The following is a 27,163-nucleotide window of genomic DNA, read 5'->3' on the forward strand; positions in this document are numbered from 1 at the left end:
CTTGGCTCACTGCACGCTCCGCCTCCCGCGTTCACGCCATTCTCCTGCCTCAGCCTCTCCGAGTAGCTGGGACTACAGACACCCTCCACCATGCCCGGCTAATTTTTTGTATTTTCAGTAGAGACGGGGTTTCACCGTGGTCTCGATCTCCTGATCTCGTGATCCGCCTGCCTCGGCCTCCCAAAGTGCTGGGATTACAAGCGTGAGCCACCGCACCTGGCCGGATTATGGGTTTTTAAAAATTAAATTAAATTAAAATTTTTTTTGAGATGGAGTTTCACTCTTGTTGCCCAGGCTAGAGTGCAATGGCACGATCTTGGCTCACTGCAACCTCTGCCTCCTGGGTTCAAGCGATTCTCCTGCCCCAGCCTCCTGAGTAGCTAGGATTACATGCATGTGCCACCACACCCAGCTAATTGTTTTGTATTTTTAGTAGAGATGAGGTTTCTCCATGTTGGTCAGGCTGGTCTGGAACTCCCGACCTCAAGTGATCCGCCCACCTCAGCCTCCCAAAGTGCTGGGATTACAGGCATGAGCCACCACGCCCAGCCAGGATTATGGTTTTTTTTTTAAATCAGATTTCCTCTAATTTCATTTTACATGGTCTAAGATAAAAATGGTTCTGCAATACCTGAGTATACCACTCATGGGAATAACAGAAGGCAGCCTAAAGATCATGCTGGAGTGGGGCTGGAGAGGATAAAAGGTTTGGGATTACAATTTCCCATGTGTTGTTTTTACAGAAGTTCCCTTCAAAGACCAGAGCTACAACTACTGCCATTTGCTGGTTGGAAAGAAAACCATTCATATGATAACTGATGCTTATATCAGGAAGTGGTGGTTTCTTAAGTTTTAATTAAAATCACCACAGTTGAACCCTGAAATTTGTATTCTAAACCAAATCTCCATGGATTCTCATGCAGCCAGTTCATACACTGGAGAACTGTTATAAGGCTATGACAGATAAGAGGTATTATTTTTCTCCATCACTAAAAATAAGGCAATTTAATTAGGCAAATGACCAGTTGTAATCCCAGACTACTATATAGAGTTGAAGCTACTTAAAAAAACAAAAACCCAATATACCAGGCGGTGAAACAATTTTATTTCACAGTTGTCTTTAAAACCACAAAGACACCTATGTTCTTCATATAAAAACATTAGTATAGATACCCATACTTTCTAGAAAATGATTATACAGACCCTTTCAAAGAAAAATGTATTCCATTATATAGGTTTCAGTGAGGTTGCTTGGAAAAAACTCACATCTGGACTGATTCCTAAAACATAGCATTCCACCACTCTGCAACTTTTGGTTCAAAGTATAGATTATTGTCATCAGTATGTGGTGCCTGTATTCTTACATATTTGATAATACATATATAGACTGGCTTATCACTTAATGTTCCATTGGTTCATCAGCCTTTTCTGCAGGTTCATCAGCAGGTTGAGCAGGCTTAACAGGGAAAGAAAAAAAGAAAATATGTAAAATGAACACTTGATCAATATACACATCTAATCACAAATATTACGTTATAAAAAATTGAGAAAAAGGGGTAAAGAGATATTCTGAATACTCAGTTTTAGTTCACTGTCCTGTTAACATTTCTGAGCAGTATTTTTTTTCTCCTTGAGTGCTCATGATTTGAGGGAATAAAGATTTTTTATTTAAAAAAAAATACAGTTGGCTCGAACAACAAAGGTTTAAACAGTGAAGGTCCACTTATATGCGGATTTTTTTTTCTTTTTCTTTTTCTTTTTTGTTTGCTTTTACTCTAACATTGTTTAGGGTGAAGCTTTTTTTTGTTTGTTTGTTTTCCAATAAATATAAACTAGCAGACCAACTGTGTAGCCTAGAAATATAAAAAAAAAGAGTAAGAAAAAGTTAGGTATGCCGAATGCATAAAATATATGTAGAAAATAGTCTATTTGGTCGGGTGCAGCAGTTCACACCTGTAATCCCAACACTCTGGGAGGCTGAGGCAGGAGGATTGCTTAAGCCCAGGAGTTTGAAACTGGCCTGGGCAACACAGTGAGATCCCATCTCTACTAAAAAGAAAAAAAATGTGCTGGGCATGGTGGCACACACCTGTAGTTTCAGCTACTTGGTGGTGTGGGGGAAGGTAGGAGAATCACTTGAGCCCAGGAGTTCAACCTTGCAGTGAGCTATAATGGCACCACTGCACGCCAGCCTGGACAAGAGGGCAAGACCTTGTCTCAAAAAACAACAAAAAAGAAACTAGTCTATTTATGTGTTAATTGTCAGTTTATGTTATCAGTAAGGCTTCCAGTCAACAGCAGGCTATCAGAAGATTTTTAGGAGTCAAAAGTTATATGTGGATTTTCAACCGTGCTGGGGTTTGGCACCACTAAACCCCACACTGTTCGAGGATAACTGTATATATAATTTCACATTTCTGAAAACCTAAATATCATTGAACAATTCCACCATTTTATCGTACTTTGCATTGCTCAGGAGTAAAAGCTTTCCTTGTATTATCACTACTATGTTTAAAATACAATCAGCACTTTTTAGACATTCTTTTCCCCTTTGCCAAACTAGTTTGTGGTATTCCACAGCATTCTTCCCAACAGTGCTAGTTTTTACCAAAAACAGTTTAAATATTGCAAATCTTGATCCCCCAAATAGTACCAACAATATCCTTTCCAAGTTAAAAAAACTCATGCTGTAGAAATTTCCATACTAGATTCTTTTTTACTTTCAATTACACTGCTATCAAATAAGCATCTATAAATAGCAAATGTATACTCTAAACATCTAGCAAAAAGACCCATATTTCACCTGAGATTCACTTCTTGATGCTTTTCTCTTTATGAAGAGCCATCTTAGTGTCCAAAGCTGGCCCCCAATGAGCATTTCTCCCAGTCTCTGCTCAAACAGAATCTGGGCCAGGCCAGTGACTCACTTTAACCAACAGAATGTGTACAAGTGATGTTGTGCCAGTCCTGCATCTCAGCCTTAAGAATGCCTGGCGGCTTTCACTTCTGACTTTTGCAAGCCCTGAGTTGCCAATATGCTAGAGAGACCCTGCTGAAGAAGCGGCCCTGAAACTACGTGGACAGAGGCTCAGTCATCCTAGCAGAGGTCTCTGCCTTCTAGATGCTCCTCTAAGACACCTAAAAGGTGTGAGTAAAGAAGACATGTGACTGAAGTTATCTTGGGTGTTCCAGTTGCACCCCACAAATGACTGCAATGTTTGAGAGATCCCAGGTGAGACCAGCAAAGAACCATGTAGCTGAGCCCCAGTCAGCCGCAAAATTGTGAGAAATAGTGTTTGTTGTTCTAGCCCCTAAGTTTTGGGGCAGCTTATTACCTAGCAATAGATAACCAAATAATCAACACTTCTCCCTTTTTGTGTTTGTTTTTTTTTTTTTTGAGACAGAGTCTCACTCTGTCGCCCAGGCTGGAGGGCAGTGGTAGGATCTCAGCTCACTGCAACCTCCGCCTCCTGGGTTCAAGCGATTCTCCTGCCTCACCTCCTGAGTAGCTGGGACTACAGGTGCATGCCATGACACCCAGCTAATTTTTGTATTTTTAGTAGAGACGGGGTTTCACCATGTTGGCCAGGATGGTCTCCATCTCTTGACCTCGTGATTCACCCGCCTCGGCCTCCCAAAGTGCTGGGATTACAGGCATGAGCCACCGCACCCGGCCCCCTTTTTGTGTTTATGGAGATCACTGCCCTTTCAATATTTAACTTTACTCAGTTCTTAATTTTCCTGTTGCCATTTGAATTATGGGCCCATTTCAATATTTAAGACAAAATGGAAAATTTACAGACACAGTTGTGGTAAGAACAGCAGCTTACAATAGAACTAAAGCCTCTTGTGTTATGATTATATACCTGTGCCTTTCTCTGTGGTCTTTCTTCAAGACCTTCCAGGAATGGAGACACATCATCATCATCATAGATTGTAAACTCCAAGTCTTTACCAACAATTCCAATGGAAACATTCTGAAGGGTAAAATATGGTAAAAGTAAAATAAGAGAATTTGGATGAAAAAATACATACGATAAAATATTGGGTGAAAAAAGCAGAATAAGAATTTATATAGCATTTGAATAAAACCTTAAAAACCACTTATGTGTAGGAGAAAAAAGAAGGAAACTAGCGGACCCTTGTCATTTGCAGATTTAATATTAATACTAACTTTTGATTATCATGAGTAACTCCAAAGATCTATGTTATCTAGAAACATTTTTTTAAAAAGATAATGCAGGCTATAAAGTCTTCACATTGATATTAAACAATAATTATCCAATCACCATAACAAAATGGCTTTATAAAACTGACTAATCTCACTTTATTAATGATCATTAACTTCAAGTAGGCCTTAGTGGTTCCTGGATCCCACTATACCCATTTCTACATCATTCATGCTCCCCTTCTTTTAGACACTTCTAACATTCTCCAAGCTCTTTGAAGCTGAAAAACTTGTTCCTATATTACTGCGAAAACAGAAGCAATTAGAAGAGAACTTTCACAAGTTCCCACTGTATCCACTCTTTCCTGTACCTATGTCCCTAGATTCTCTCCTTTCCCATTAAAACTTCCTAAGGCCAACCCTTCCACCTATGTACTATTAAAGGACATTGTTCTAACAATTTTCTCATTATTTTTCCTCATAAATGCTTCCCTAAATTTACTTGGATTACTCTCACAATCATGCAGCAAATGTGATGTAATTTCTTCCATCTTAAAAAACAAAACAATTTATTTCTCTCCTCTTCCAGTCACCACTCCATCTCAAAAAAAAAAAAAAACAAAAAAACCAAAAACCAGATTGTAGGGGTAAATAGATAGTGGGGCTATGGGTAGAAATAGTTTTAAGGCTATTCAGGTAATTCATGTGAGAGATGATAGTGATTGGAGCAGAGTGACAGAGTGACCGTCAACAGAAATATCCTCCAAAAAGCTATCTCCAATTCCTCGTCTCCCATTCTCTGCTGATTCCACTATCAGGTTTTTGCCTTATTATTCCATTAAGCCTGTCTTGTCAGGTCCTCAGTGACAACTTCATTGCCCCTCCTCCTTGAAAGTTTATTCATTTGCCTCCAAAGATGCCTCATTTTCCAAGTTTTCCTCCTACTTCTTTGACCACCTCTCTCAGTCTTTTTTGCCAACACCTACTCATCTCCCAGTTGCTAAAGGTTAGTGTTCTTGGTCCAGTCCTCACAATGCTTGTCTAACTATTCAATTCCTTTAGGAATCTCTTCCAGTCCAGACTCTAAATGCCATTTCTATATAAAGACTTCAAAAATTTGAAATGTAGGTTGGACCACTCTCCATGGAACTCCACGTGTTGCTTATAACTGCTTACTCTGTACCGTCAATTAGACAAAAAGGCATTTCAAATTTTACATGTCCACAACTGACTGCCTGACCTTCCTCCCCAACGCCTACTCTAAAACCTGTTCCTCCCACTATCTTCTTCACCTCAGTAAATCATAAATCTTTCATTCCAATTAATTAGGCCCAAAACCTTGGAGACATTCCCCCCTCACACCCTATAACAAATCTATTAGCAAACTTTTTTGGCTGTAATTTCAAAAGATATCCAAAATTGAACCACTACTCTTCATCTTTAACTCTGTCACTCTGCTGCAATCACTATCATCTCTCACATAATCACCTGAATAGCCTTAAAACTATTTCTACCCATAGCCCCACTATCTATCTAACCCTACAATCTGTTTTTTTTTTTTTTTGAGATGGAGTTTTGCTTTGTCACCCAGGCTGGAGTGCATGCACCGCCACGCCCGGCTGATTTTTGTATTTTTAATAGAGACAGGGTTTCATCGTGTTGGCCAGGCTGGTCTCGAACTCCTGATCTCAAGTGATCCACTCACCTCAGCCTCCCAAAGTGTTGGGATTACAGGCGTGAGCCACCGCGCCTGGCTCACAAACCGGTTGTTTTTTTTTTTTTTTTTTGAGACGGAGTCTCGCTCTGTCGCCCAGGCTGGACAGGCTGGAGTGCAGTGGCGCAATCTCCGCTCACTGCAAGCTCCACCTCCCAGGTTCACGCCATTCTCCTGCCTCAGCCTCCCAAGTAGCTGGGACTACAGGCGCCTGCCACCAAGCCCGGCTAATTTTTTGTATTTTTAGTAGAGATGGGGTTTCACCGTGTTAGCCAAGATGGTCTTGATCTCCTGACTTCGTGATCCACCCGCCTTGGTCTCCCAAAGTGCTGGGATTACAGGCGTGAGCCACCGCGCCCAGCCTCAATCTGTTGTTAAAATGCCAACCAGAGTGACTGTTTTAAAACCTAAACCAAATCATGGTATTCCTCTGCTCAAACTCTTAACAGCCCACCCAGAGTAAAATGCAGAGTAACCACAATGGCTTATGGGACCACCATTACCTCTCTGATTTCTTCCCTTTTCCTCTTCCTCTTGATGATTGACCTCAACACTACTGGCCTCCTTGCCTTAAATACTAGGGCCTTTGCATTTGTATTTCCTAGAATAATTTTGCTCTAGATCTGCATAGCTCATACTCACTTACCTCCTTTATATCTTTTCCTCAAATTTCATTTTCTTAGTGAGAATATCCTCAACCACCTATTTTAAATTACAGCTACCTACGTCCAATTGGTCATTCTTTCTCCTTTTAACGCTTTTTTATTTTTTACATAGCATTTATCTTCTTCTAATATACTATATAATGTACTTATGTATATACTGTCTATCTTTCCCTACTAGGATGTACGTTCCATGAAGAAAAAGTTATTTGTTGTGTTTGCTGTATTTTCAATGCTTAGAAAGTGCCTGCACATGGTAGGTGCTCAATATATATATATTTTTGTTAACTAAATAATACCAAGATATGCCAATCTGCTGAAAATAATGAAGGACATTTTGCATGAGATTTACTGGTTTTACTGCTTTGTACCAAAAAGAAATGTTTAAAAAATAAAATTGGATTACTTAGCAAATAGCTTAAAGGAAAAGAATCTGCCAAGACAATCATATCCCAAATTACAGAATGTTGTATATATACTCCATTACATTTATGCAATAAAGGTTTAAACTGTAACGTTAATATCTACAATTGGAAAAGACAATACTTACCTTTGTAGTCAGGTCCTGTTCTGCAGGAAGCGTCTCTCTTAAGGCACGCAGACCATGTTTAACTAGTTCATTTAAATTACCTATATGTAATAAATTAACAATTATTTCTTAATTTCATTGTTATGCTAGGCTTCTGTTATTTATCAAATCTACAGTCTCAAATTGTGGTTTTTAGTTACACACTAAATTTATCACAGTAAAAACAGCCAAGTTTAATGCTAGTCATATAATCTTTTAATAGCATTCTATGACATTGCTGATTCTTATTTTATTTAATGAGAGGACTCATGATTTTTGTTACGATTTTGATCTTCTCTTTTGCTAGGTCAAATCAAAATCCCGACTATAAATTATACAACTCCAAGTTTTGTAGAATGTGTTCTGTAGAATCCTAGTCCTTATATTTGCTCATTGTAAAAAGGAATCTCCAACTTATTCTATGTGGCCAGTATTACTGATAACAAGGATAAAGACATCACAAGAAAATAAAACTACAGACCCAATATAGATGCAAAAACAAAACAAAACCCTCAACAAAAACCACAAACGGAACCTGGCAACACATTAAAAAAATTATATACCATATACAAGCGAGATTTATCCCAAGAATAAGTTAGTTTAACAACTGAAAGCCAGTGTAATTTTCAGTTACACTGAAGGAAGGGAGAAAACCTGCATAACCACCTCAAGAGATGCATAAAAAGCACGTGATAAAACCTAAAATGTTTGCATAATAAAAACACAAAACAAACGAGTAATTGAAAGGAACCTCTTCAGTCTGATAGAGGGCATCTACAAAAAGCTGACAGGTAACATCATTCTTAGCAGTGAATGACTAAAACCTTTTCCCTTAAGTTTAGGAACAAAAAAAAGAAGGTTTGTTCATGCAACTTCTATTCATCATTGTACCAGAGGTTCCAGCCACGGCAATTAGAAAGGAGAAAGTAAAACTATCTCTATTCCCAGACAACATGATCTTAGGAATCTATAAAAAAATGACTAGAACTAATAAACAAGTTCAGCAAGATTGCAGGATATAAGATTGATATATAAAAATCAACTGTATTTCTATATAGTTGCAATGAATAATATGCAATGAAATTAAGAAAACAATTCTGTTCACAACAGCACCAAAAATAATAAAATACTTTAAGACAAATATGATTTGTACACTGAAAACTACAAAACATCAGTGAAAGAATTAAATACCTGGCTGGGTGTGGTGGCTCACGCCTGTAATCCCAGCACTTTGGGAGGCCCAGTTGGGCGGATCACCTGAGGTCGGGAGTTTGAGACCAGCCTGACCAACATGGAGAAACCCCGTCTCTACTAAAAATACAAAAATACCAAGGCGTGGTGGCGCATGCCTGCAATCCCAGCTACTCAGGAGGCTGAGGCAGGAGAATTGCTTGAACCTGGGAGGCAGAGGTTGCAATGAGCCGAGATCGCGCCATTGCACTCCAGCCTGGGCAAAAACAGTGAAACCCCGTCTCAGGAAAAAAAAAAAAGAATTAAATACCTAAATAAATGAAGATATTCCATGTTCATGGATCAGATGCTTTGTATCATCAAAGTAGCAGTACTCCCCAAAATTATCTATAGATTTATTGCAATCTTTAGGAATTTCCTATCCAGATTGAAATGTGCTAGGCAGAGGGTGCTGATATGAGCAGTTCTGAACCAAACTTTGGACACTGAGTTTCTAATGAGCTTCCCTGGGCAGAAACATCACATACATATTGCTGCAAGTGTACTCTGTGACTCCTTATGGGAAGGAAAGAGCATAAGGAAGCCTGCACATACATTCCTCTGGACTGTATTTTTCCTTAATGATCCACCTATGTACTGTTATTTTATTGTTAAAAGTCTTACCTGGGAGTACAACTATATGCTGTGTGCTTTAAGTCCTAGCATATCTCCAAATTTAGGGGTAACCTTGGGGACCCCAATCCATTTACCATAATTTAAAATGTTAAACTTTAAGCCAGCATTTACCAAGCTTATTTGTCCAAGGAATCCTCTTTTCCCAAAGTTAAACCTATTGTCATCCTACAAGTTTGCTTTGAGTAATGTCAATTAAACTATTTTTCTCTGCATTCACTAAACCCCAAATATTTCCTCCAAAGAATGCTTTGTCACCAGAAAACAGATGACAAAGAGAAATGTAAAACCCGATACCCTCCTTCCAATGCAAAGCAAAGCACTTGAAAACCTGTCCTGTCATAACATCTTACCTCTTTTACCTTCTTCTCCCTCAACTACACTGCCTTTTTATTTCTTGTTTATGGACTACTAATGCAGAAATGTCTGTGTGGCTTAAAATAACAAAAGACTCACAGAAAACTAAAAGTGAACAGAGCTTACAACTGGCAGGTCGTACAGTGGTTCTCCACTCTCCACTCCACAGGGCACACTTCTGACCAAATGAATCAAGAATTTTCAAGGTTGGGAACACATTTATATTTTGAAAAAGTTCTACTCGTGCTTGAAACTACTGTGGTAACCAGAAGTTAAGATTAGTATATGTGACAGAAACAATAAACTCTTCATGGGCGTAATTTTTTTTAAAAAAATTCTTTCTATAAGACTTACAGTTTTATGCATTTAGGATACTATGTTTATTTACTATATAGACTGGAAAAGGCAAAAAAAAAAAAAAAAAAAAAAAAGCAAGGCTGTCACTTACACTCCATAAATTCAGACATATGTCTCTCCAAGTAAGTACGAGCTGATTGGGAACGGGCTCCAATGGACATGGCTCTGCAGTCAAAATAGTTAGCAGATGGACAGGTTTGGAAAATGTGAGGGCCCATATCCTACAAATAGAAATAAATACACCACATAATTATTTACTTTGGTTGAACTAAAAATTATAAAAATTTCTAGTTAATTAAAAAAAATCATTAACATATAACAATATTCAATGAACTTACATCATAACCAGCAATAAGCAGACCAACACCATATGGTCTCCGGCCATATCGTTGTGTTGGTATCTGGGTCTCTTAGACTGGTTAAAGAGCTTGTTTTAACAAGGAATGAAGTACTGTCTTTATTTTCAAATTATACATTATTAACAAAGGTCTCTGGCTTATTCTTTAATTGTTGCATAATCCACCAGAGAAATAATGCAATAGGACACTATTTCTTTGGCCTAATATAAAATGTTTGACTTTCTACCGAACCTAAGAAAGAGTGCCAGCAAAATAATTTCTTCCCATCTAAAACCTGATTTGTTTTGGATACAAGGGGTCTAGGATTTCTTGGGACATCTAGAACCATTAAGAAACTTTAAATCCCCTCTAAAAAGATGCTTAGATGATTTTCCTGAAGTTGGGCTTATTTATGTCTAGCAAATATAAATTGCTTATAAAGGCTAATGAAAGAGCAATCCAATTTGTTGTTTTAAAGTTTTCACAATCTTACCTATGTCATATTATTATTATATTCCTAATAATTAACACAAGTATCAAAACCCTTCAAAGTTCATATCCATAAATGCTAACATAAAAAGGATACTGCTTCCAATTAGAGATACAAGACGAGACACAGGCAGTGGTCTATCGAATACAAATCTGGAATCCAAACACTCCTGACGCATAAAATTACTAAAAAAGAAACAAAAAAAGTTTAGTAATTTCAAATTATAGACAACTATTCCAATCTAAATTGTTTCATTTCACTTCGAATTCTTCCAAGCGTTTACATGGATAACATCCATATAAGAAAAACAGAAGGTAAGAAAGACATGCCTGCAAGGGTGCGTTTTTGTGCTAAACTCTGGAGCCACATAAGGTTTTTAAAAAAGACTGAAACATTTTTTAGCTCTAGAAAATCTTTGTATCAGAGCACTTATGGAACAGAGAAGAGAAGGCTGAACAAAAGAAAAACAGCAACCTCTCTTCTCTTATCCTTCCCACTGTCAGCAAGCTTGTCGTAATTCTAGATCTCGAACCAGCAAAAAGATTATCTACTCTGTCCTTTTTTCTTGAAAGCAGACTAACATTTCTCCAAAAGAGCAACTATAAGAAATGGAAACCACAGCAGAGGGTATCTTTACGTGTTTCTGCCACTGTTACTTCTATTCATAAGAAGCACTCTAGAGGAGATACTGGACACTAGCCGCTGAGTCTCACTGTTAAATCTGATGAAATTCAAGCAAGGTTAACATTGGGGAGAAGAGAATTTATGCCTATAAATAAGATCAACAAGAAATGGATATGCTCCTTTTTTTCAATGTTGCTTTGTCCAGTATATGCGTATATCACATCTGATCATCACATGGTTGACTACAGGAACCAAGCTATTTGTTCAGTACTTATATTTAAGTCCATTTCCCAATGCTGCCTAAAAGTATACTGCCCAATATGGCAGGCAATAATCACATGTGGCTATGGAGCTCTTGAAAAGTAGCTAGACTGAACTGAGATGTACAAATTTCAAAGACTTAGTACCTAAAAACGTGCAATAACTCATTAATAAAGTTTTTATATTGATTATGTGTTGGCATGGCAATATTTTATAGATTGGGTTAAATAAAATGTTTGATAATATAATACATTTTCCATTTTGAAGAGTAGGTGGAAACCCTTAAGGCTGCCATTATATTGCTGACTTAAGAGCAAGGGACTGGCTGAGTAAACTGAAATTCTTTTTTTTTTTTTTTAATACTGAGTTTCGCTCTTGTTGCCCAGGCTGGAGTGCAATGGCATGATCTCAGCTCACTGCAACCTCTGCCTCCTGGGTTCAAGCGATTCTCTTGCCTCAGCCTCCCAAGTAGCTGGGATTACAGGTGCCTGCCACCACACTCAGCTAATTTTTTTATTTTTAGTAGAGACAGGGTTTCACCATGTTGGCCAGGCTGGTCTTGAACTCTGGACCTCAGGTGATCCACCCGCTTCAGCCTCCCAGAGTGCTGGGATTACAGGCATGAGACACCATGCTCAGCCTGAAATTCTTAAACCATAGCATTACTATTTACACTGTTTTTGCTGCTGCTGTTGTTTTAAGAATAGGGTCTCACTCAGCTAGGTGCTGTGGCTCACGCCTGTAATCCCAGCACTTTGGGAGGCCAAGGCAGGTGGATCATGAGGTCAGGAGCTCTAGACCAGCCTGGCCAATATGGTGAAACCTCATCTCTACTAAAAATGCAAAAATTAGCCGGGTGTGGTGGCACATGCTTGTAGTCCCAGCTACTCGGGAGGCTGAGGCAGAAGAATTCCTTGAACTCTGGAGGCGGAGGTTGCAGTGAGCCGAGATCATACCACTGCACTCTAGCCTGGGCGACAGCGCTAGACTCCGTCTCAAAAAAAAAAAAAAAAAGAATAGGGTCTCACTCTGTTGCCTACGCTAGAGTACAGTGGCACTATCATAGCTCACTGCAACCTTGAAATCCTAGGCTCAAGCAATCCTCCCACCTCAGCCTTTTGAGTAGCTAGGACAACAGGTGTGTGCTACCACACCCAGCTAAGTTTTAAAATTTTTTGTAGAGATGGGGATTCACTATGTTGCCCTGGTCTCAAATTCTTGACCTTAAGCTTCTCAAAGAGCTGGGATTATACGTAGGAGCCACTGTGCCAGGCCCACCCTTATAATTTATATTCTTTCTTTCCTAATCAAATCACAAATTTACAAGATTAGTTTTAGCTAACTACCTGCCATCCACAACACACATACTCACATAATACCTGAAAGGCTCTGTGTTAGTGGTTTACAGTAGGCAATTTAAAATATTTAAAAATAGGCTGGGTGCAGTGGCTCACACCTATAATCCCAGCACTTTGGGAGGCTGAGGTGGGCAGATTACCTGAGGTCAGGAGTTCAAGACTAGCCTGGCCAACATGGCGAAACCCCGTCTCTACTAAAAATACAAAAATTAGCCAGGCGTGGTGGCGGGTGCCTGTAATCCCAGCTACTTGGGAGGCTGAGGCAGGAGAATTGCTTGAACCTGGGAGGTAGAGGTTGCAGTGAGCTGAGATCGCACCACTATACTCCAGCCTGGGTGAGAGTGAGACTCCATCTCAAAAAAATAAATAAATAACATTTAAAAATAGCCTTGATAAAGAAAACACTGGAAAAAATTCAGTGTTTAGGTATTTAGCCAAATCTCAGATACTAAGTGGTGAAGGTGAGAACTCAATATGTGCAATTTCAAAGCCCTATCTCTTCATTTAAGTATTACCTTTTAACCATAAATAATCTGTCTCTTCTAGACTCTCACAGAAATTTTTCTGTTATATTATAGATAAACTACATTTGAGTTTATAGATAAACTTGCCTTCAAGTTCCCTTAAGACAAGATCCATGTCTGAGTCACTTATGTATACCCTGCAGTATCCAGTATTGAGCATTGCAAAAAATAAATGTCTAATAAATACTGATGTATTGAAGAAAACAAGCACAAAGAAAACAAGTGTGGTTCAGCTTGTCCTTAGAAACCAGACAAAAGTATCACGTTCTTCTTAGACATAACAGGGTCTCAAACGATATACATTGTATTAACAAACATCACATTACTCAGTGACTTCTAAAAAGTGCTAATGTTTAATCTTATTAGTTACTCCTACAGGGATCAAAAAATGGAAAATTTAATAACAAACTCAAACCCACCAAGGTATTCATAATCTTAATTTACAAGAATTTTGGCAGACAACTTCCTAAAATATCTTATCTGGATCTTTTTAAGAAAACTAATCAATTATGAAACAAAAAGGATGTTTATTTTTCATGATTATACTTACCATAACAGTCTAGCATCAGCAGTAAGCCCCGCAATTGAGATACCAATATGGTTGTCAACATGGAGAATTTTTTTCTGATGAGCTGCAAGCTCTGATTGTGCCCTCTAAATAGAGACATTATAAGATGTAAAAAAAAAAAAAAAAAAAAAAGACAAATGTAAAAATAAGTTTACAACCTTATTTTCTATGGTGAAATTTACATTAATAGTTTTCTACAGAGGAAGACATATTTATTACTGTACTTACTTTCAATGCAACCAAAACTGCATGAGTTTTTGATTTCAGACCAACTGTGGCTGAACCTTGTTTAACAGCTTCCATTGCATATTCAATTTGATGAATCCTGCCCTAAAGAAAAAAAAAAACAAAAAACACACATCTTAGAAGATCTTTTATAAATTAAAAATTAGGGTTTTCAAATATCAGGTGAGCACAGTTAAATCTCAACTGATTTTTTTTTAAATCAAGAGACCTTTTTTTTTTTTTTTGAGACAGGTTCTCACTCTGTCACCCAGGCTGGAGTGCAGTGGCACAATCTTCAGCTCAGTACAACCTCTGCCTCCTAGGCTCAAGCAGTCCTCTCACCACACCGTCCACAGTAGCTGGGACTATAGGCAAGCACCACCACGCCCAGCTAATTTTTGTATTTCTTGTAGAGTCCGGGTTTCATGTTGTTCAGGGTGGTCTTGAACTCCAAGACTCAAGCAATCTACCTTCCTTGGCCTCCCAAAGTGCTGGGATTACAGGCATGAGCCACTGCGCCCGGCTGAAAGCTTCTTTTAAAATAAATTTTCTGTGTATATTTAACGTATGCAACATGATGTTATAAGATACGCATATATAGTAGGGTCACTATCGCAGAATGAACACATCCGTTGTCTCACATAGTTACCCATTTTCCTCTGCTGTGGCAAGGGCTATAAACTACTCATTTAACAAAAATCTTGAATACAAAACACTACCTGCATTATTAACTGTAGTCTTCATGTTGTACATTAGATCTTTCCACTTGCTCAACCTACACATTTGCTACTTTGTATCTCCTCTTTTTTCCTCCCCACTGCCACCCCCTACCCTGGTAACCACTGTTTTACTCTCTCTATATATATATTTGCCCTTTTAAACAAAAGATTCCACATATAAGTGAGAGCATGAAACATTTTTCTTTCTGTTTCTGGCTTATTTCACTTAACATAATGTCCTCTAGGTCCATCAGGAAACCTATTTTAATTATAAATGCAACTTCCAAGAACGTCTAAAATAATTATATTCCATTTTCCCCAAGCCTACGCTCTCACAAGTTTCTAAATATATTGCAGCCACAAAAAGCCACTTCACAGAAAAGGTTTAAAAACATTATTTTACCTGAGGGCTCCAAACAGTGACATCATTGTCATACTGATTTCGAAACTGAAAGTAAAAGAAAAAAAGACCTGTTAATAGAAGAACATTTCAAATCCCAACTCTTAACATTCATTAAGAAATATGTTTGTGTTTCCATTCAATGTTAAGGCACTCTGTTCATGCAGTCTTACTGGAAGATTACTGCGGTACTCAGATGTCAGCCAATTCTACATTTACCATAAACTGGTGAGAGAGGGAGAAGCAGATCTAAATGGGTGCTATTTTTCCAAACTCTTATTCTAACACCCTCCATATCAACCCCTTTAGGCTCAATTACTGAAGTTCACAATCAACTTTCTTGCCTATTTTTGCTTATGCTGCTCCCTTTTATTGGGCCCTAATAAATGGTTAAAAGTCTTCCTTTTCTTTAAGGTAGCTTAAATGTCGATTTCTTGAAGTCTTCTCCTTTTCTTCCCAAATCCCCCTAACATATACTCCCACAGCTCTTTATCTAAACGTCCCTTTCTGTTTTTATGATTAGGGACATGTATGACTTATTTTTTAATGTTCACTGTAGTTATGCCTGTACAAGTGCTGTCTGTATATTCACATTGAATGAACAAAAATGTCCTCACAAAGTTAGAGGTGGACACAAATAGCTGCAGCGATAGAACCATTACGGCTATTACGACTATTATAATAATAGTCATGGGAGTGAGACTGAGTGCTAGAATGGCAGACAGCAATGGAAACCCAGAACCCTATATTGTAACCCTGATTCCATCACTTCCCCTCTCAGCCTCGGCTTACTCATCCGCAACTAGGTGACTGGACAAAATGATTGAAAAGGGCCTCTTCTAATCGAAGTCTAGGCGAGAGATAAATAGACGGACCCACCAGGAAAACGGACGCTGTCCAGGAACACAAACCTGGGGGTCAAGTCCGCACTGGTGGTACAGGTAGGCCTCCAAGTCAAGTCTCTGTCTTCTCCTCTCCCATACACAGCACTAGGAGCTATTCTGGACCGCTCAGAATCTACTCCACTGAAGGAACCTGAGGGGCGAACTCATCTAGCTGACCGAGGAGGAAGTGTCGGAGGCTCCCCGGGAAGCGAAAGCGGTGGAAAGGCCGCACTGGCTACCGATAACCCCTAGCCCGGCCAGGCCGGAGATGCTGAATCACTGCCGGAGCCCGGCCGTCTGCCGAGGCTCTCATACCTCGTGGCACCGGGCGGCGCTAAGGATGACAGGAGAGGTGGCTCGTCATCCCCCAGTCACCAGAGCTCTGCCCTAAACCTTCCAGAGATCGGGATTCAACCTACCATGGTGGCGGCGCGGGCCTGGTTGCGGCCTCCAGCAAAACTGAGAATCAAGGAGGTGCTGCCGAAAGTATCGCTCAGCGATCTACAGAGAAGTCTGCGGGAGTTTGACGGCGGCAGCGCAGGGTAGCGCAGTCTATTCCAGAGATATCGATAGGCTTGCAACACTTCCCCTTCCTTAAAACTTTCCGACCGCTCGGCGGCGGGCGGAGCCTCGGAAGATCTAGGAACTGAGACTGGCGGGAAACCGTGGGCTGGGAGTGCCGGCGGCTGAGAGCTGCGGGGCAGCCCCTGTCACGTAGCCCTTCTTGGTTCCTGTGTATGGCGGATTCCCTCCAGTTTCTCCCGCTGGCGGGCTGCATCTAAAGTCGTCCGAGTCAACAGCCGTGACTCTGGGTGATACTAGCTCTCATTAACCGTCCACAGATTTGGGGTGTTATGTGACTGAAAGGAACGAGGCTGCAGGAAAGCCACAAGATAACGATCCGTTTCTGTGTGTCAGCTGTATTCTTCCTCGAGTATCTTGTTTGTGTACATGCTTTTATTTGCATTAAGGTTGGTGCAAAAGTAACTGCGGGTTTTGCCATTTGGCAAAATACTTTGGAATGCTCTTCCTTATTCCCTGGAGATGTTATCTTTCAAGGGTCTGTTGTCGTTAACCCCTCATTGTTATTATGATTGGTTTCCTCCACCAGACTTTGAACTCCATGAGGGCGCTAATGTCTTTCTATGCCCCCAAAACCAAGCATGGTACCTGACAGATTAGGCCACTGAGAAAAAATGGACACTTTCTTTCGATTTATCTATTTCGTCTTTTGAGAGCATCTTTCCATAACGAAATAGTCTGACATCTCTGCAAACAGCTGCCAATCTGACATCCACCGGCTATTTATATTCTTTGTAAAAAAGAGACTGGGTGTGGTGGCTCACGCCTGTAATCCCAGCACTATTGGAGGCCGAGGGCGGAGGATCGCTTGAACCCAGGAGTTTGAGATCACTATATTATTTTAATACAGTGGGACCTCGTCGCTACAATAAGAAGAAGAAGAAGAAGAAGAAGAATAAAAAAGGCTGGGCATGTTGGCATGGGCCTGTGGTCCCAGCCACTCGGGAAGCTGAAGTGGGAGGATCTCTTGAGCCAGGGAGATCGAGGTTGCAGTGAGCCATGGTCGCGCCATTGCACTCCAGCCCGCCTGGGCAATAGAGATTCTGTTTCAAAAAAAAAAACGCCGGGCGCGGTGGCTCACGCTTGTAATCCCAACACTTTGGAAGGCAGAGGCGGGTGGATCACGAGGTCAGGAGATCGGACCATCCTGGCCAACATGGTAAAACCCCGTCTCTACTAAAAATACAAAAATTAGCCGGGCGTGGTGGCGTGCCTCAGGAGGCTGAGGCAGGAGAATCGCTTGAACCTGGAAGGCGGAGGTTGCAGTGAGCTGAGATCGTGCCACTGCACTCCAGCCTGGGCGACAGAGTGCGACTCCATCTCAAAAAAAAAACAACAAAAAACAAAGTACTAAATTGTTCTCCAGAAATGTTTTACCAACATATACTCTCAACAGTAGTATATGAGGTTACCTTCTCTAATTCATCAACATTGGTTATTGTCGTATTTCTGAAAAACACTGTTGATTTGGTGGACTAAATTAACAGATTAAATTAATAGATTGTTCTCTTTCGTTTCTCCAGGACCTAGCACAATGCGTAGCACATATTAAGTGTTTATAAATAGTGCTAACTGATTAAATAAATGCTCATTTAAAAATTGTCATATACTACATAAACATTTTGAAAATTCTTTCCATATATATCTCTCTAGTCACATGCCTCACACAGATGTGTAATAAATATACAATTTTTAAAAATAAGATGATACTGACTGTTTTTATTAATACACTTAAAAAGTTATAGCTATCATATGTCCATAAGTAATGGTCTATATTATTTTCAATAGTCGCATAGTATTTTATTGTATGGAAATATAATAATTTGCTTAATTATTAGTGTGCAATTCGATTGTTTCCAAGTTATTAGTCTCATAAAAATACTATAATGAATATTCTTGTACATACACACCTATTGTGTGCATAATTACCTTACCTGATGAAGAATTCATAGAAGTAGAATTGTGGGGTCAAAGGGAACTTACATTTACAGTTATGATAAATATGGCTGAGTTGCAAAAAAAGTTATATCCATTTAATATTCTACGCTGCCTGAGAGTCAGTTTTCTCTGTATTCTTACCAACACTGGATATTATAAGTACTTTTTACTTTTATCAATTTGATAGGCCAAAAAAGAAAACCTGTTTCTTTAATTTTTAATTTTATTTATAGTTTTTTATTACTAGTAAAAAAATCTTTTGTTGTATTTCTTGGCTGTTTATGTTACTTTAGTGGATTGCCACTTCATTCCTTTCCTCATATTATTGTGTTAATCATTTTCTTACTGACTTGTAGGAGCTTCCTGTAATTAGGGATGGTAACCTCTTATTACTGTGTCACTTTTATAGAAAGGGCCTTTTGGATACAAATAAAATAAACCCACTGAATCTAGTTTAAATAAAAGTTGAAGCACACATTGTAAATATGCAACAGGGAATCACATAAATATCCAAACATAATTTTTTGACTTTTTAAAAATTTACTGAGATATTCCTAGTACCTGAAACAAAGCCTGGCATATAGTAGGCACTCACTAAACATTTGTTGAATGAATGAGTGATAGATCTATCACTCCAAACCTGTCCTTCTGATAATTATTTCCTAAGCAAATATCTGGGGCTTTGCGATACATCCTTTATTCACAGCAATTGTCTGTACTCTTCAGAATGGCTGTTATCAAAGCTCTACTTGTAGACCAAAAGAAGGGGCATTTGGTTGACCTTTTTGTTAAGACTGAAAGTCCCAAGGGCTTATTAAAGGTTTATATGATTTTCAGCTCCTCTTTGTGTGTTTTGGGGATTTGGCTCAAGATACATCGTTAAAAACAACAACAACAACAACTTTTTTTTTAGAGACAGAGTCCAGCTGTGTAGCCCAGGCTAGAGTACAGTGGCATGATCATAGCTCACTGTAACCTTGAACTCCTGGGCTCAAGCCATCCTATTGCCTCAGCCTCCCAAGTAGCTAGGGCTACAGGTGCACACCACCATACCTGGCTAATTTTAAAATTTTTTGTAGAGACAGGCTCCTACTATGTTGCCCAGGCTGGTCATGAATGCCTGGCCTTAAAGTGATCCTCCCTCCTTGGCCTCCCAAAGTGCTGAAATTACAGGAGTGAGCCACCATACTCAGCTCCTCAGCTCTCAGGATACATTTTTTTTTTTTTTTTAAGACAGGGTATTTCTCTGTTGCCCAGGCTGGAGTGCAATGGCACAATCACTTCAGCCTGGACCTCCTGGGCCCAAGTGATCCTCCTACCTCAGCCTCCCAAGTAGCTGGGACTACAGGCAAGTAGTCCCAAATAAAATAAATAAAGTCAAAAATTAAAAAAAATTATTTTTTTTTGTAGAGACAAGGTCTTACTTTGTTGCCCAGGTTGGTCTCGAACTCCTGGACTCAAGCTATCCTCCTGCCTGGGCCTCCCAAAGTGCTGGGATTATAGGCATGAGCTACCATGCCCGGCCTCAAGATACATCTTGAGCATTAATCAGAAGCTGAAAAACTGATCAATAAAGATATTTTGTGGGAAGACTAGGTCAGCGAACATAGCACTACTTCTTTAAAGGTCATTGGAAGCCAGGCAAAGTGGCTCACACCTGTAATCCCGACACTTTTTTTTCTCCTGCTAATGCAGGAGAATTGCTTAGGGCCAGGAGTTACCAGCCTGAGCAACATAGCAAGACCCTGTCTCAAAAAAAAAAAAAAAAAAAAAAAATGAAGAAGGGAGGGAGAGAGGGAGGGAGGAAGAAAGGAAGGAAAGAAAATTAGCCAGGTGTAGTTGTATGCACCTGTAGTCCCAGCTACTCGAGAGGCTGAGGTGACAGGATCACATGAGCCCAGTGTCAGGCCTCTGAGCTCAAGCTAAGCCATCGTATCCCCAGTGACCTGCACGTATACATCCAGATGGCCTGAAGCAACTGAAGATCACGAAAGAAGTGAAAATAGCCTTAACTGATGACATTCCACCATTGTGATTTATTTCTGCCCCAACCTAACTGATCAATGTACTTTGTAATCTCCCCCACCCTTAAGAAGGTTCTTTGTAATTCTTCCCACCCTTGAGAATGTACTTTGTGAGATCCACCCCCTGCCCCCAAAACATTGCTCTTAACTCCACTGCCTATCCCAAAACCTCTAAGAACTAATAATGATAATCCACCACCCTTTGCTGACTCTGTTTTTGGACTCAGCCCATCTGCACCCAGGTGAAATAAACAGCCATGTTGCTCACACAAAGCCTGTTTGGTAGTCTCTTCACACGGACACGTAAGACATTTGGTGCCGAAGACCCGGGTCAGCGGACTCCTTTGGGAGACCAGTCCGCTGTCCTCACCCTCACTCCGTGAAGAGATCCACCTATGACCTCCGGTCCTCAGACCAACCAGCCCAAGGAACATCTCACCGATTTTAAATCGGGAGCCCACTGGAAATCAGACTGTCCAACTTGCCTGGCAGCCACTCCCAGAGCCCCTGGAACTCTGGTCCAAGGCTCTGACTGACTCCTTCCCAGATCTCGGCTTAGCGGCTGAAGACTGACACTGCCCAATCTTCTCGGAAGCCTCCTGGACCATCACAGACGCTTTGGGTAACTCTTACAGTGGAGGGTAAGTCCGTCTCCTTCTTAATCAATAGGGAGGCTACCCACCCCTCATTACCTTCTTTTCAAGGGCCTGTTTCCCTTGCCTCCATAACTGTTGTGGGTATTGACGGCCAGGCTTCTAAACCCCTTAAAACTCCCCCACTCTGGTGCCAACTTGGACAACATTCCTTTATGCACTCTTTTTAGTTATCCCCAACTGCCCACTTTCCTTATTAAGCCAAGACATTTTAACCAAATTATCTGCTTCCCTGATTATTCCTGGACTACAGCCACACCTTATTGCCACCTTTTGCCCCAGTTCAAAGCCTCCTTCACATCCTCTCCTTGTATCTCCCTACCTTAATTCACAAGTATAGGACACCTCTACTCCCTCCTTGGCGACCGATCATGCACCCCTTACCATCCCATAAAAACCTAATAACCCTTACCCCGCTCAACGCCAATATCCCATCCCACAGCACGCTTTTACAGGATTAAAGCCTGTTATCAGTTGCCTGTTACAGCATGGGCTTCTAAAACCTATAAACTCTCCTTACAATTCCCCCATTTTACTTGTCCAAAAACCAGACAAGTCTTACAGGTTAGTTCAGGATCTGTGCCTTATCAACCAAATTGTTTTGCCTATCCACCCTGTAGTGCGCAACCCGTACACTCTTTTGTCCTCAATACCTTCCTCCACAACTCACTATTCGGTTCTTGATCTTAAAGATGCTTTTTTCACTATTCCCCTGGACCCCTTGTCCCAGCCTCTCTTTGCTTTTACCTGGACTGACCCTGACACACATCAGTCCCAGCAGCTTACCTGGGCTGTGCTGCCGCAAGGCTTCAGGGACAGCCCTCATTACTTCAGCCAAGCTCTTTCCCTTGATTTACTTTCTTTCCACCCCTCTGCTTCTCACCTTATTCAATATATTGATGACCTTCTACTTTGTAGCCCCTCCTTTGAATCTTCTCAACAAGACACCCTCCTGCTCCTTCAACATTTATTCTCCAAAGGATATCGGGTATCCCCCTCCAAAGGTCAAATTTCTTCTCCATCCGTTACCTACCTCAGCATAACTCTTCATAAAAACACACGTGCTCTCCCTGCCGACTGTGTCCAACTGATCTCTCAAACCCCAACACCTACAAAAGGACAACTCCTTTCCTTCCAGGCATGGTTGGATACTTTCGCCTTTGGATACCTGGTTTTGCCATCCTAACAAAACCATTATATAAACTCACAAAAGGAAACCTAGCTGATCCCATAGATCCTAAATCCTTTCCCCACTCCTCTTTCTGTTCCTCGAAGACAGCTTTAGTGACTGCCCCCACACTAGCTCTCCCTGACTCATCCCAACCCTTTTCATTACACACAGCCAAAGTGCAGGGCTGTGCAGTCAGAATTCTTACACAAGGACCGGGACCGCACCCTATAGCCTTTTTGTCCAAACAACTTGACCTTACTCTTTTAGCTGGCCATCATGTCTCCGTGCAGTGGCTGCCGCTGCCCTAATACTTTTAGAGGCCCTCAAAATCACAAACTATGCTCAACTCACTCTCTACAGCTCTCATAATTTCCAAAATCTATTTTCTTCCTCACACCTGACGCATATACTTTCTGCTCCCCAGATCCTTCAGCTGTACTCACTCTTTGTTGAGTCTCCCACAATTAGCATTGTTCCTGGCCTGGACTTCAATCTGGCCTCCCACATTATTCTGGATACCACACCTGACCCCCATGACTGTATCTCTCTGATGCACCTGACATTCACTCCATTTCCCCATGTTTCCTTCTTTCCTGTTCCTCACCCTGATCACACTTGGCTTATTGATGGCAGTTCCACCAGGCCTAATCGCCACTCACCAGCAAAGGCAGGCTATGCTATAGTATCTTCTACATCTATCATTGAGGCTACCACTCTGCCCCCCTCCACTATCTCTCAGCAAGCCTAACTCATTGCCTTAACTCGAGCCCTCACCTTTGCAAAGGGACTACGCGTCAATATTTATACTGACTCTTAATATGCCTTCCATATCTTGCATCACCACGCTGTTATATGGGCTGAAAGAGGTTTCCTCACTACACAAGGTCCTCCATCATTAATGCCTCTTTAATAAAAACTCTTCTCAAGGCCGCTTTACTTCCAAAGGAAGCTGGAGTCATACACTGCAAGGGCCACCAAAAGGCATCAGATTCCATCACTCAGGGCAACGCTTATGCTGATAAGGTAGCTAAAGAAGCAGCTAGAATTCCAACTTCTGTCCCTCATGGCCAGTTTTTCTCCTTCTCATCAGTCACTCCCACCTACTGCCCCACTGAAACTTCCACCTATCAATCTCTTCCCACACAAGGCAAATGGTTCTTGGACCAAGGAAAATACCTCCTTCCAGCCTCACAGGCCCATTCTATTCTATCGTCATTTCATAACCTCTTCCATGTAGGTTGCAAGCCACTAGCCTGTCTCTTAGAACCTCTCATTTCCTTTCCAACATGGAAATCTATCCTTAGGGAAATCACTTTTCAGTGTTCCATCTGCTATTCTACTACTCCTCAGGGATTGTTCAGGCCCCTTCCTGAACATCAAGCTCGGGGATTTGCCCCCGCCCAGGACTGGCAAATTGACTTTACTCACATGCCTCGAGTCAGGAAACTAAAATACCTCTTGGTCTGCGTAGACACTTTCACTGGCTGGGTAGAGGCCTTTCCCACAGGGTCTGAGAAGGCCACCGCGGTCATTTCATCCCTTCTGTCAGACATAATTCCTCAGTTTGGCCTTCCCACCTCAGTTTCTCAGGCTCTTGGTATTCAGTGGCACCTGGTTTTACCTCAAACTGCCACCCTTAAGTCTCTCTTTAAGTGGATAGAAGATCTTCAGTGACAAAGTACACTTCAATACTTTCACCCTGATGAAGTCCTATTCTTTACTTTTATACTTACTCTTATTCTTGTTCCCAATCTTATGCCACCCTCTACCTCTCCCAGCTATCTCCACCACACTATCAATCTCAGTCACTCCCTCCTAGCTGTTTCTAATCCTTCTTTAACAAACAGTTGCTGGCTTTGCATTTCTCTTTCCTCCAAAATTGCTGAGGCCTCGACTTACTACTAAAAAAAAGGGGGGGAGGGAAACTCTGTATATTTTTAAATGAAGAGTGCTATTTTTACCTAAATCAATCTGGCCTGGTATATGACAACATAAAAAAACTCAAGGATACAGCCCAAAAACTCGCCAGCCAAGCAAACAATAACGTTGAACCCCCTTGGACACTCTCTAATTGGACATCCTGAGTACTCCCAATTCTTAGTCCTTTAATACCTATTTTTCTCCTTTTATTCGGACCTTGTGTCTTTTGTTTAGTTTCTCAATTCATATAAAACCACATCCAGGCCATCACCAATACTATATGACAAATGCTTCTTCTAACAGCCCCACAATATCACCCCTTACCCCAAAATCTTTCTTCAGTTGAATCTCTCCCACTGTAGGTTCCCACGCTGCCCCAATCCCGCTTGAATCAGCCCTGAGAAACATCGCCCATTATCTCTCCATACCACCCCCAAAAATTTTCGCTGCCCCAACACTTTACCACTATTTTGTTTTATTTTTCTTATTAATATAAGAAGACAGGAATGTCAGGCCTCTGAGCCCAAGCTAAGCCATCATATCCCCAGTGACCTGCACGTATACATCCAGATGGCCTGAAGCAACTGAAGATCCACAAAAGAAGTGAAAATAGCCTTAACTGACGACATTCCACCATTGATTTATTTCTGCCCCAACCTAACTGATCAATGTACTTTATAATCTCCCCCACCCTTAAGAAGGTTCTTTGTAATTCTCCCCACCCTTGAGAATGTACTTTGTGAGATCCACCCTCTGCCCCTAAAACATTGCTCTTAACTCCACCGCCTATCCCAAAATCTTTAAGAACTAATTAATGATAATCCACCACCCTTTGCTGACTCTCTTTTCGGACTCAGCCCGCCTGCACCCAGGTGAAATAAACAGCCATGTTGCTCACACAAAGCCTGTTTGGTGTTCTCTTCACACGGACACGTGAGACACCCAGGAGTTCAAGTTTGCAATGAACTATGATCAGCCTGGGTGACAAAGACCCTGTCTCAAAAAAAAAAAAAAAAAATTAAAGGTAATTGGTAAGTTATGTTAGGCTTTTAAAAGAATCAAATAAAAGTAAATTCTAAATAAAAGCCAAGTTGAAAATTTTTTTCATGGATGTGTAAATCTTACCGTGTTATTATGTTTAGCACCTATAACTGGTACATTGAACAAATAGATGTATAGGGTGCAATTTGTAAGTAACTTATTTTCACTCCACATGTTAAAACACACCTGGTGGAGTTAATCCTCCCATGCTCATTGAATAAAATAAGATACAAATCTCATGAGTTTTCTGGTTGTTCAAGTAAAAAATGTTTGACTTCCCTTCTATGTCCCTGTCTAAAATTTCTCTCCTAATCGCCACCACATCCGCCCCCACCCCAACTCCCATCATCACCACCAACTCCAGGTTTCCTTCCTTCTTTCAAGTTCAAACAGAGGAACAGGCAAGAACATTCTTAACTTGGCTACTACAGTTCTGTGATTAAGGGCTGGTACTCTTTGAGCTTGGCAGATGTTTACAGTTGACACTTGTAACTTTATGCGTTCTTTGGTAACACCTTAATTCTCACCTTAGCCCAATGAGAAAATACTGGTAATCTTGTGCTTACCCTTGGGTAAATATATTTCATCTGGCTATCAGCTCAATGTTAATTGCTAGCATGTATAGCTACACTCCCAGCTTTTTTTCTGTGGAAGTCTCGTCCTTCTTTGTGAACCTTTCTAGTGGCCCTGGTCTAATCCAAATACCTACAGAGTGGCTTTGCCTCTGAGAGTGCAGACTTTGACCATATCCCAAACTCATTTTTGCAATTAGCCAAAATTTCTTGCTCTCATCCACTAGAATGTTAGCTCCATGAAGCGGGGAATTTTTATCTATTTTGCTCACCACTGCATTTGCCTATACCTAGAATAGGCGAATACAGTGCCTGTACTTAATAATTCAATACATTAAGTATTGAATGAATGAATTCCTCAGATATGAGTCCACTGTGACCTCAACCCCTGCCCTACCCCCCTGCTAGGTGTAGGGATCATATATCAAAGTTTCATTAAAGCCTCTTTCCCTAGGTGTGAGGTGAGGAAAAAGCAATGTCCACTCACAGCACACCAAAAACTCTCAAAATCTTCTAAACTCCAGTCTCTGAATTAGAAGTAGATGGACAGCTAACAGTTGCAAAAACAGTTCCCTTTCCACTCCTGCCACCTTTTTTGGGCAATTTCTACTTTTTATGGTTTTCCACTTTATTATAAAATATGAGAATATTGGCATTTTACTTTCTTGGAGCCTCAGCCAAACTGAGACAGAAAGAGTCCCATTTTAAAATGCAACTACACATATAAAGCTTAATTGCACTTATTTGTTCACATGTTGTCCTCACATTAAATCAGGAGCCACTGGAGGATAGATAATGTTTCATATTTATCTTTGTACATATGTTTAATGTGTCACACTAACTCGATGCTCAATAAAATTTAGTTAAGAGTTAGTGGGCTGGGTGCAGTGGCTCATGCCCGTAATTCCAGCACTTTGGGAGGCCAAGACGGGCAGATCACGAGGTCAGGAGTTCAAGACCAGCCTGACCAACATGGTGAAACCCTGTCGCTACTAAAAATACAAAAATTGGCCAGGTGCGGTGGTGCACGCCTGTAATCCTAGCTACTTAGGAGGCTGAGGCAGGAGAATTGCTTGAACCTGGGAGGTGGAGGTTGCAGTGAGCCGAGATCACTCCACTGCACTCTAGCTTGGGCGACAGGTCAAGACTCCGTCTCAAAAAAAAAAAAAATTAGTGGATGAA

General features: G+C 40.7%; 1 protein-coding gene across 5 annotated transcripts in view; it reads right to left on the bottom strand.

The window, feature by feature from the left end:
- Nucleotides 1–1,083: 1,083 nt before the first annotated feature.
- The window catches only part of PSMA1 (proteasome 20S subunit alpha 1), a 138,725-nt gene continuing 112,645 nt past the window's right edge, over nt 1,084–27,163 (bottom strand). Inside the window, exons 1-10 of one of the 5 annotated variants that reach the window (XM_508298.8) lie at nt 16,500–16,938; nt 15,200–15,244; nt 14,081–14,182; nt 13,835–13,938; nt 10,614–10,702; nt 10,028–10,098; nt 9,781–9,910; nt 7,095–7,174; nt 3,867–3,977; nt 1,084–1,456 (exon numbers count right to left, since the gene is read on the bottom strand). In XM_508298.8, the coding sequence (XP_508298.3) occupies nt 1,400–1,456; nt 3,867–3,977; nt 7,095–7,174; nt 9,781–9,910; nt 10,028–10,098; nt 10,614–10,702; nt 13,835–13,938; nt 14,081–14,182; nt 15,200–15,244; nt 16,500–16,502 (792 nt within the window). In that variant the 5' untranslated portion in view covers nt 16,503–16,938 and the 3' untranslated portion in view covers nt 1,084–1,399. Of the gene's footprint in view, nt 1,457–3,866; nt 3,978–7,094; nt 7,175–9,780; nt 9,911–10,027; nt 10,099–10,613; nt 10,703–13,834; nt 13,939–14,080; nt 14,183–15,199; nt 15,245–16,075; nt 16,939–27,163 lie in introns of those variants that run through there. The other 4 variants (XM_016920442.4, XM_063782823.1, XM_063782824.1 and 1 more) reach the window with 4 other exon arrangements.

Source organism: Pan troglodytes, chromosome 9 (genome assembly GCF_028858775.2).
Source record: "Pan troglodytes isolate AG18354 chromosome 9, NHGRI_mPanTro3-v2.0_pri, whole genome shotgun sequence".
NCBI classification, from domain to species: domain Eukaryota; kingdom Metazoa; phylum Chordata; class Mammalia; order Primates; family Hominidae; genus Pan; species Pan troglodytes.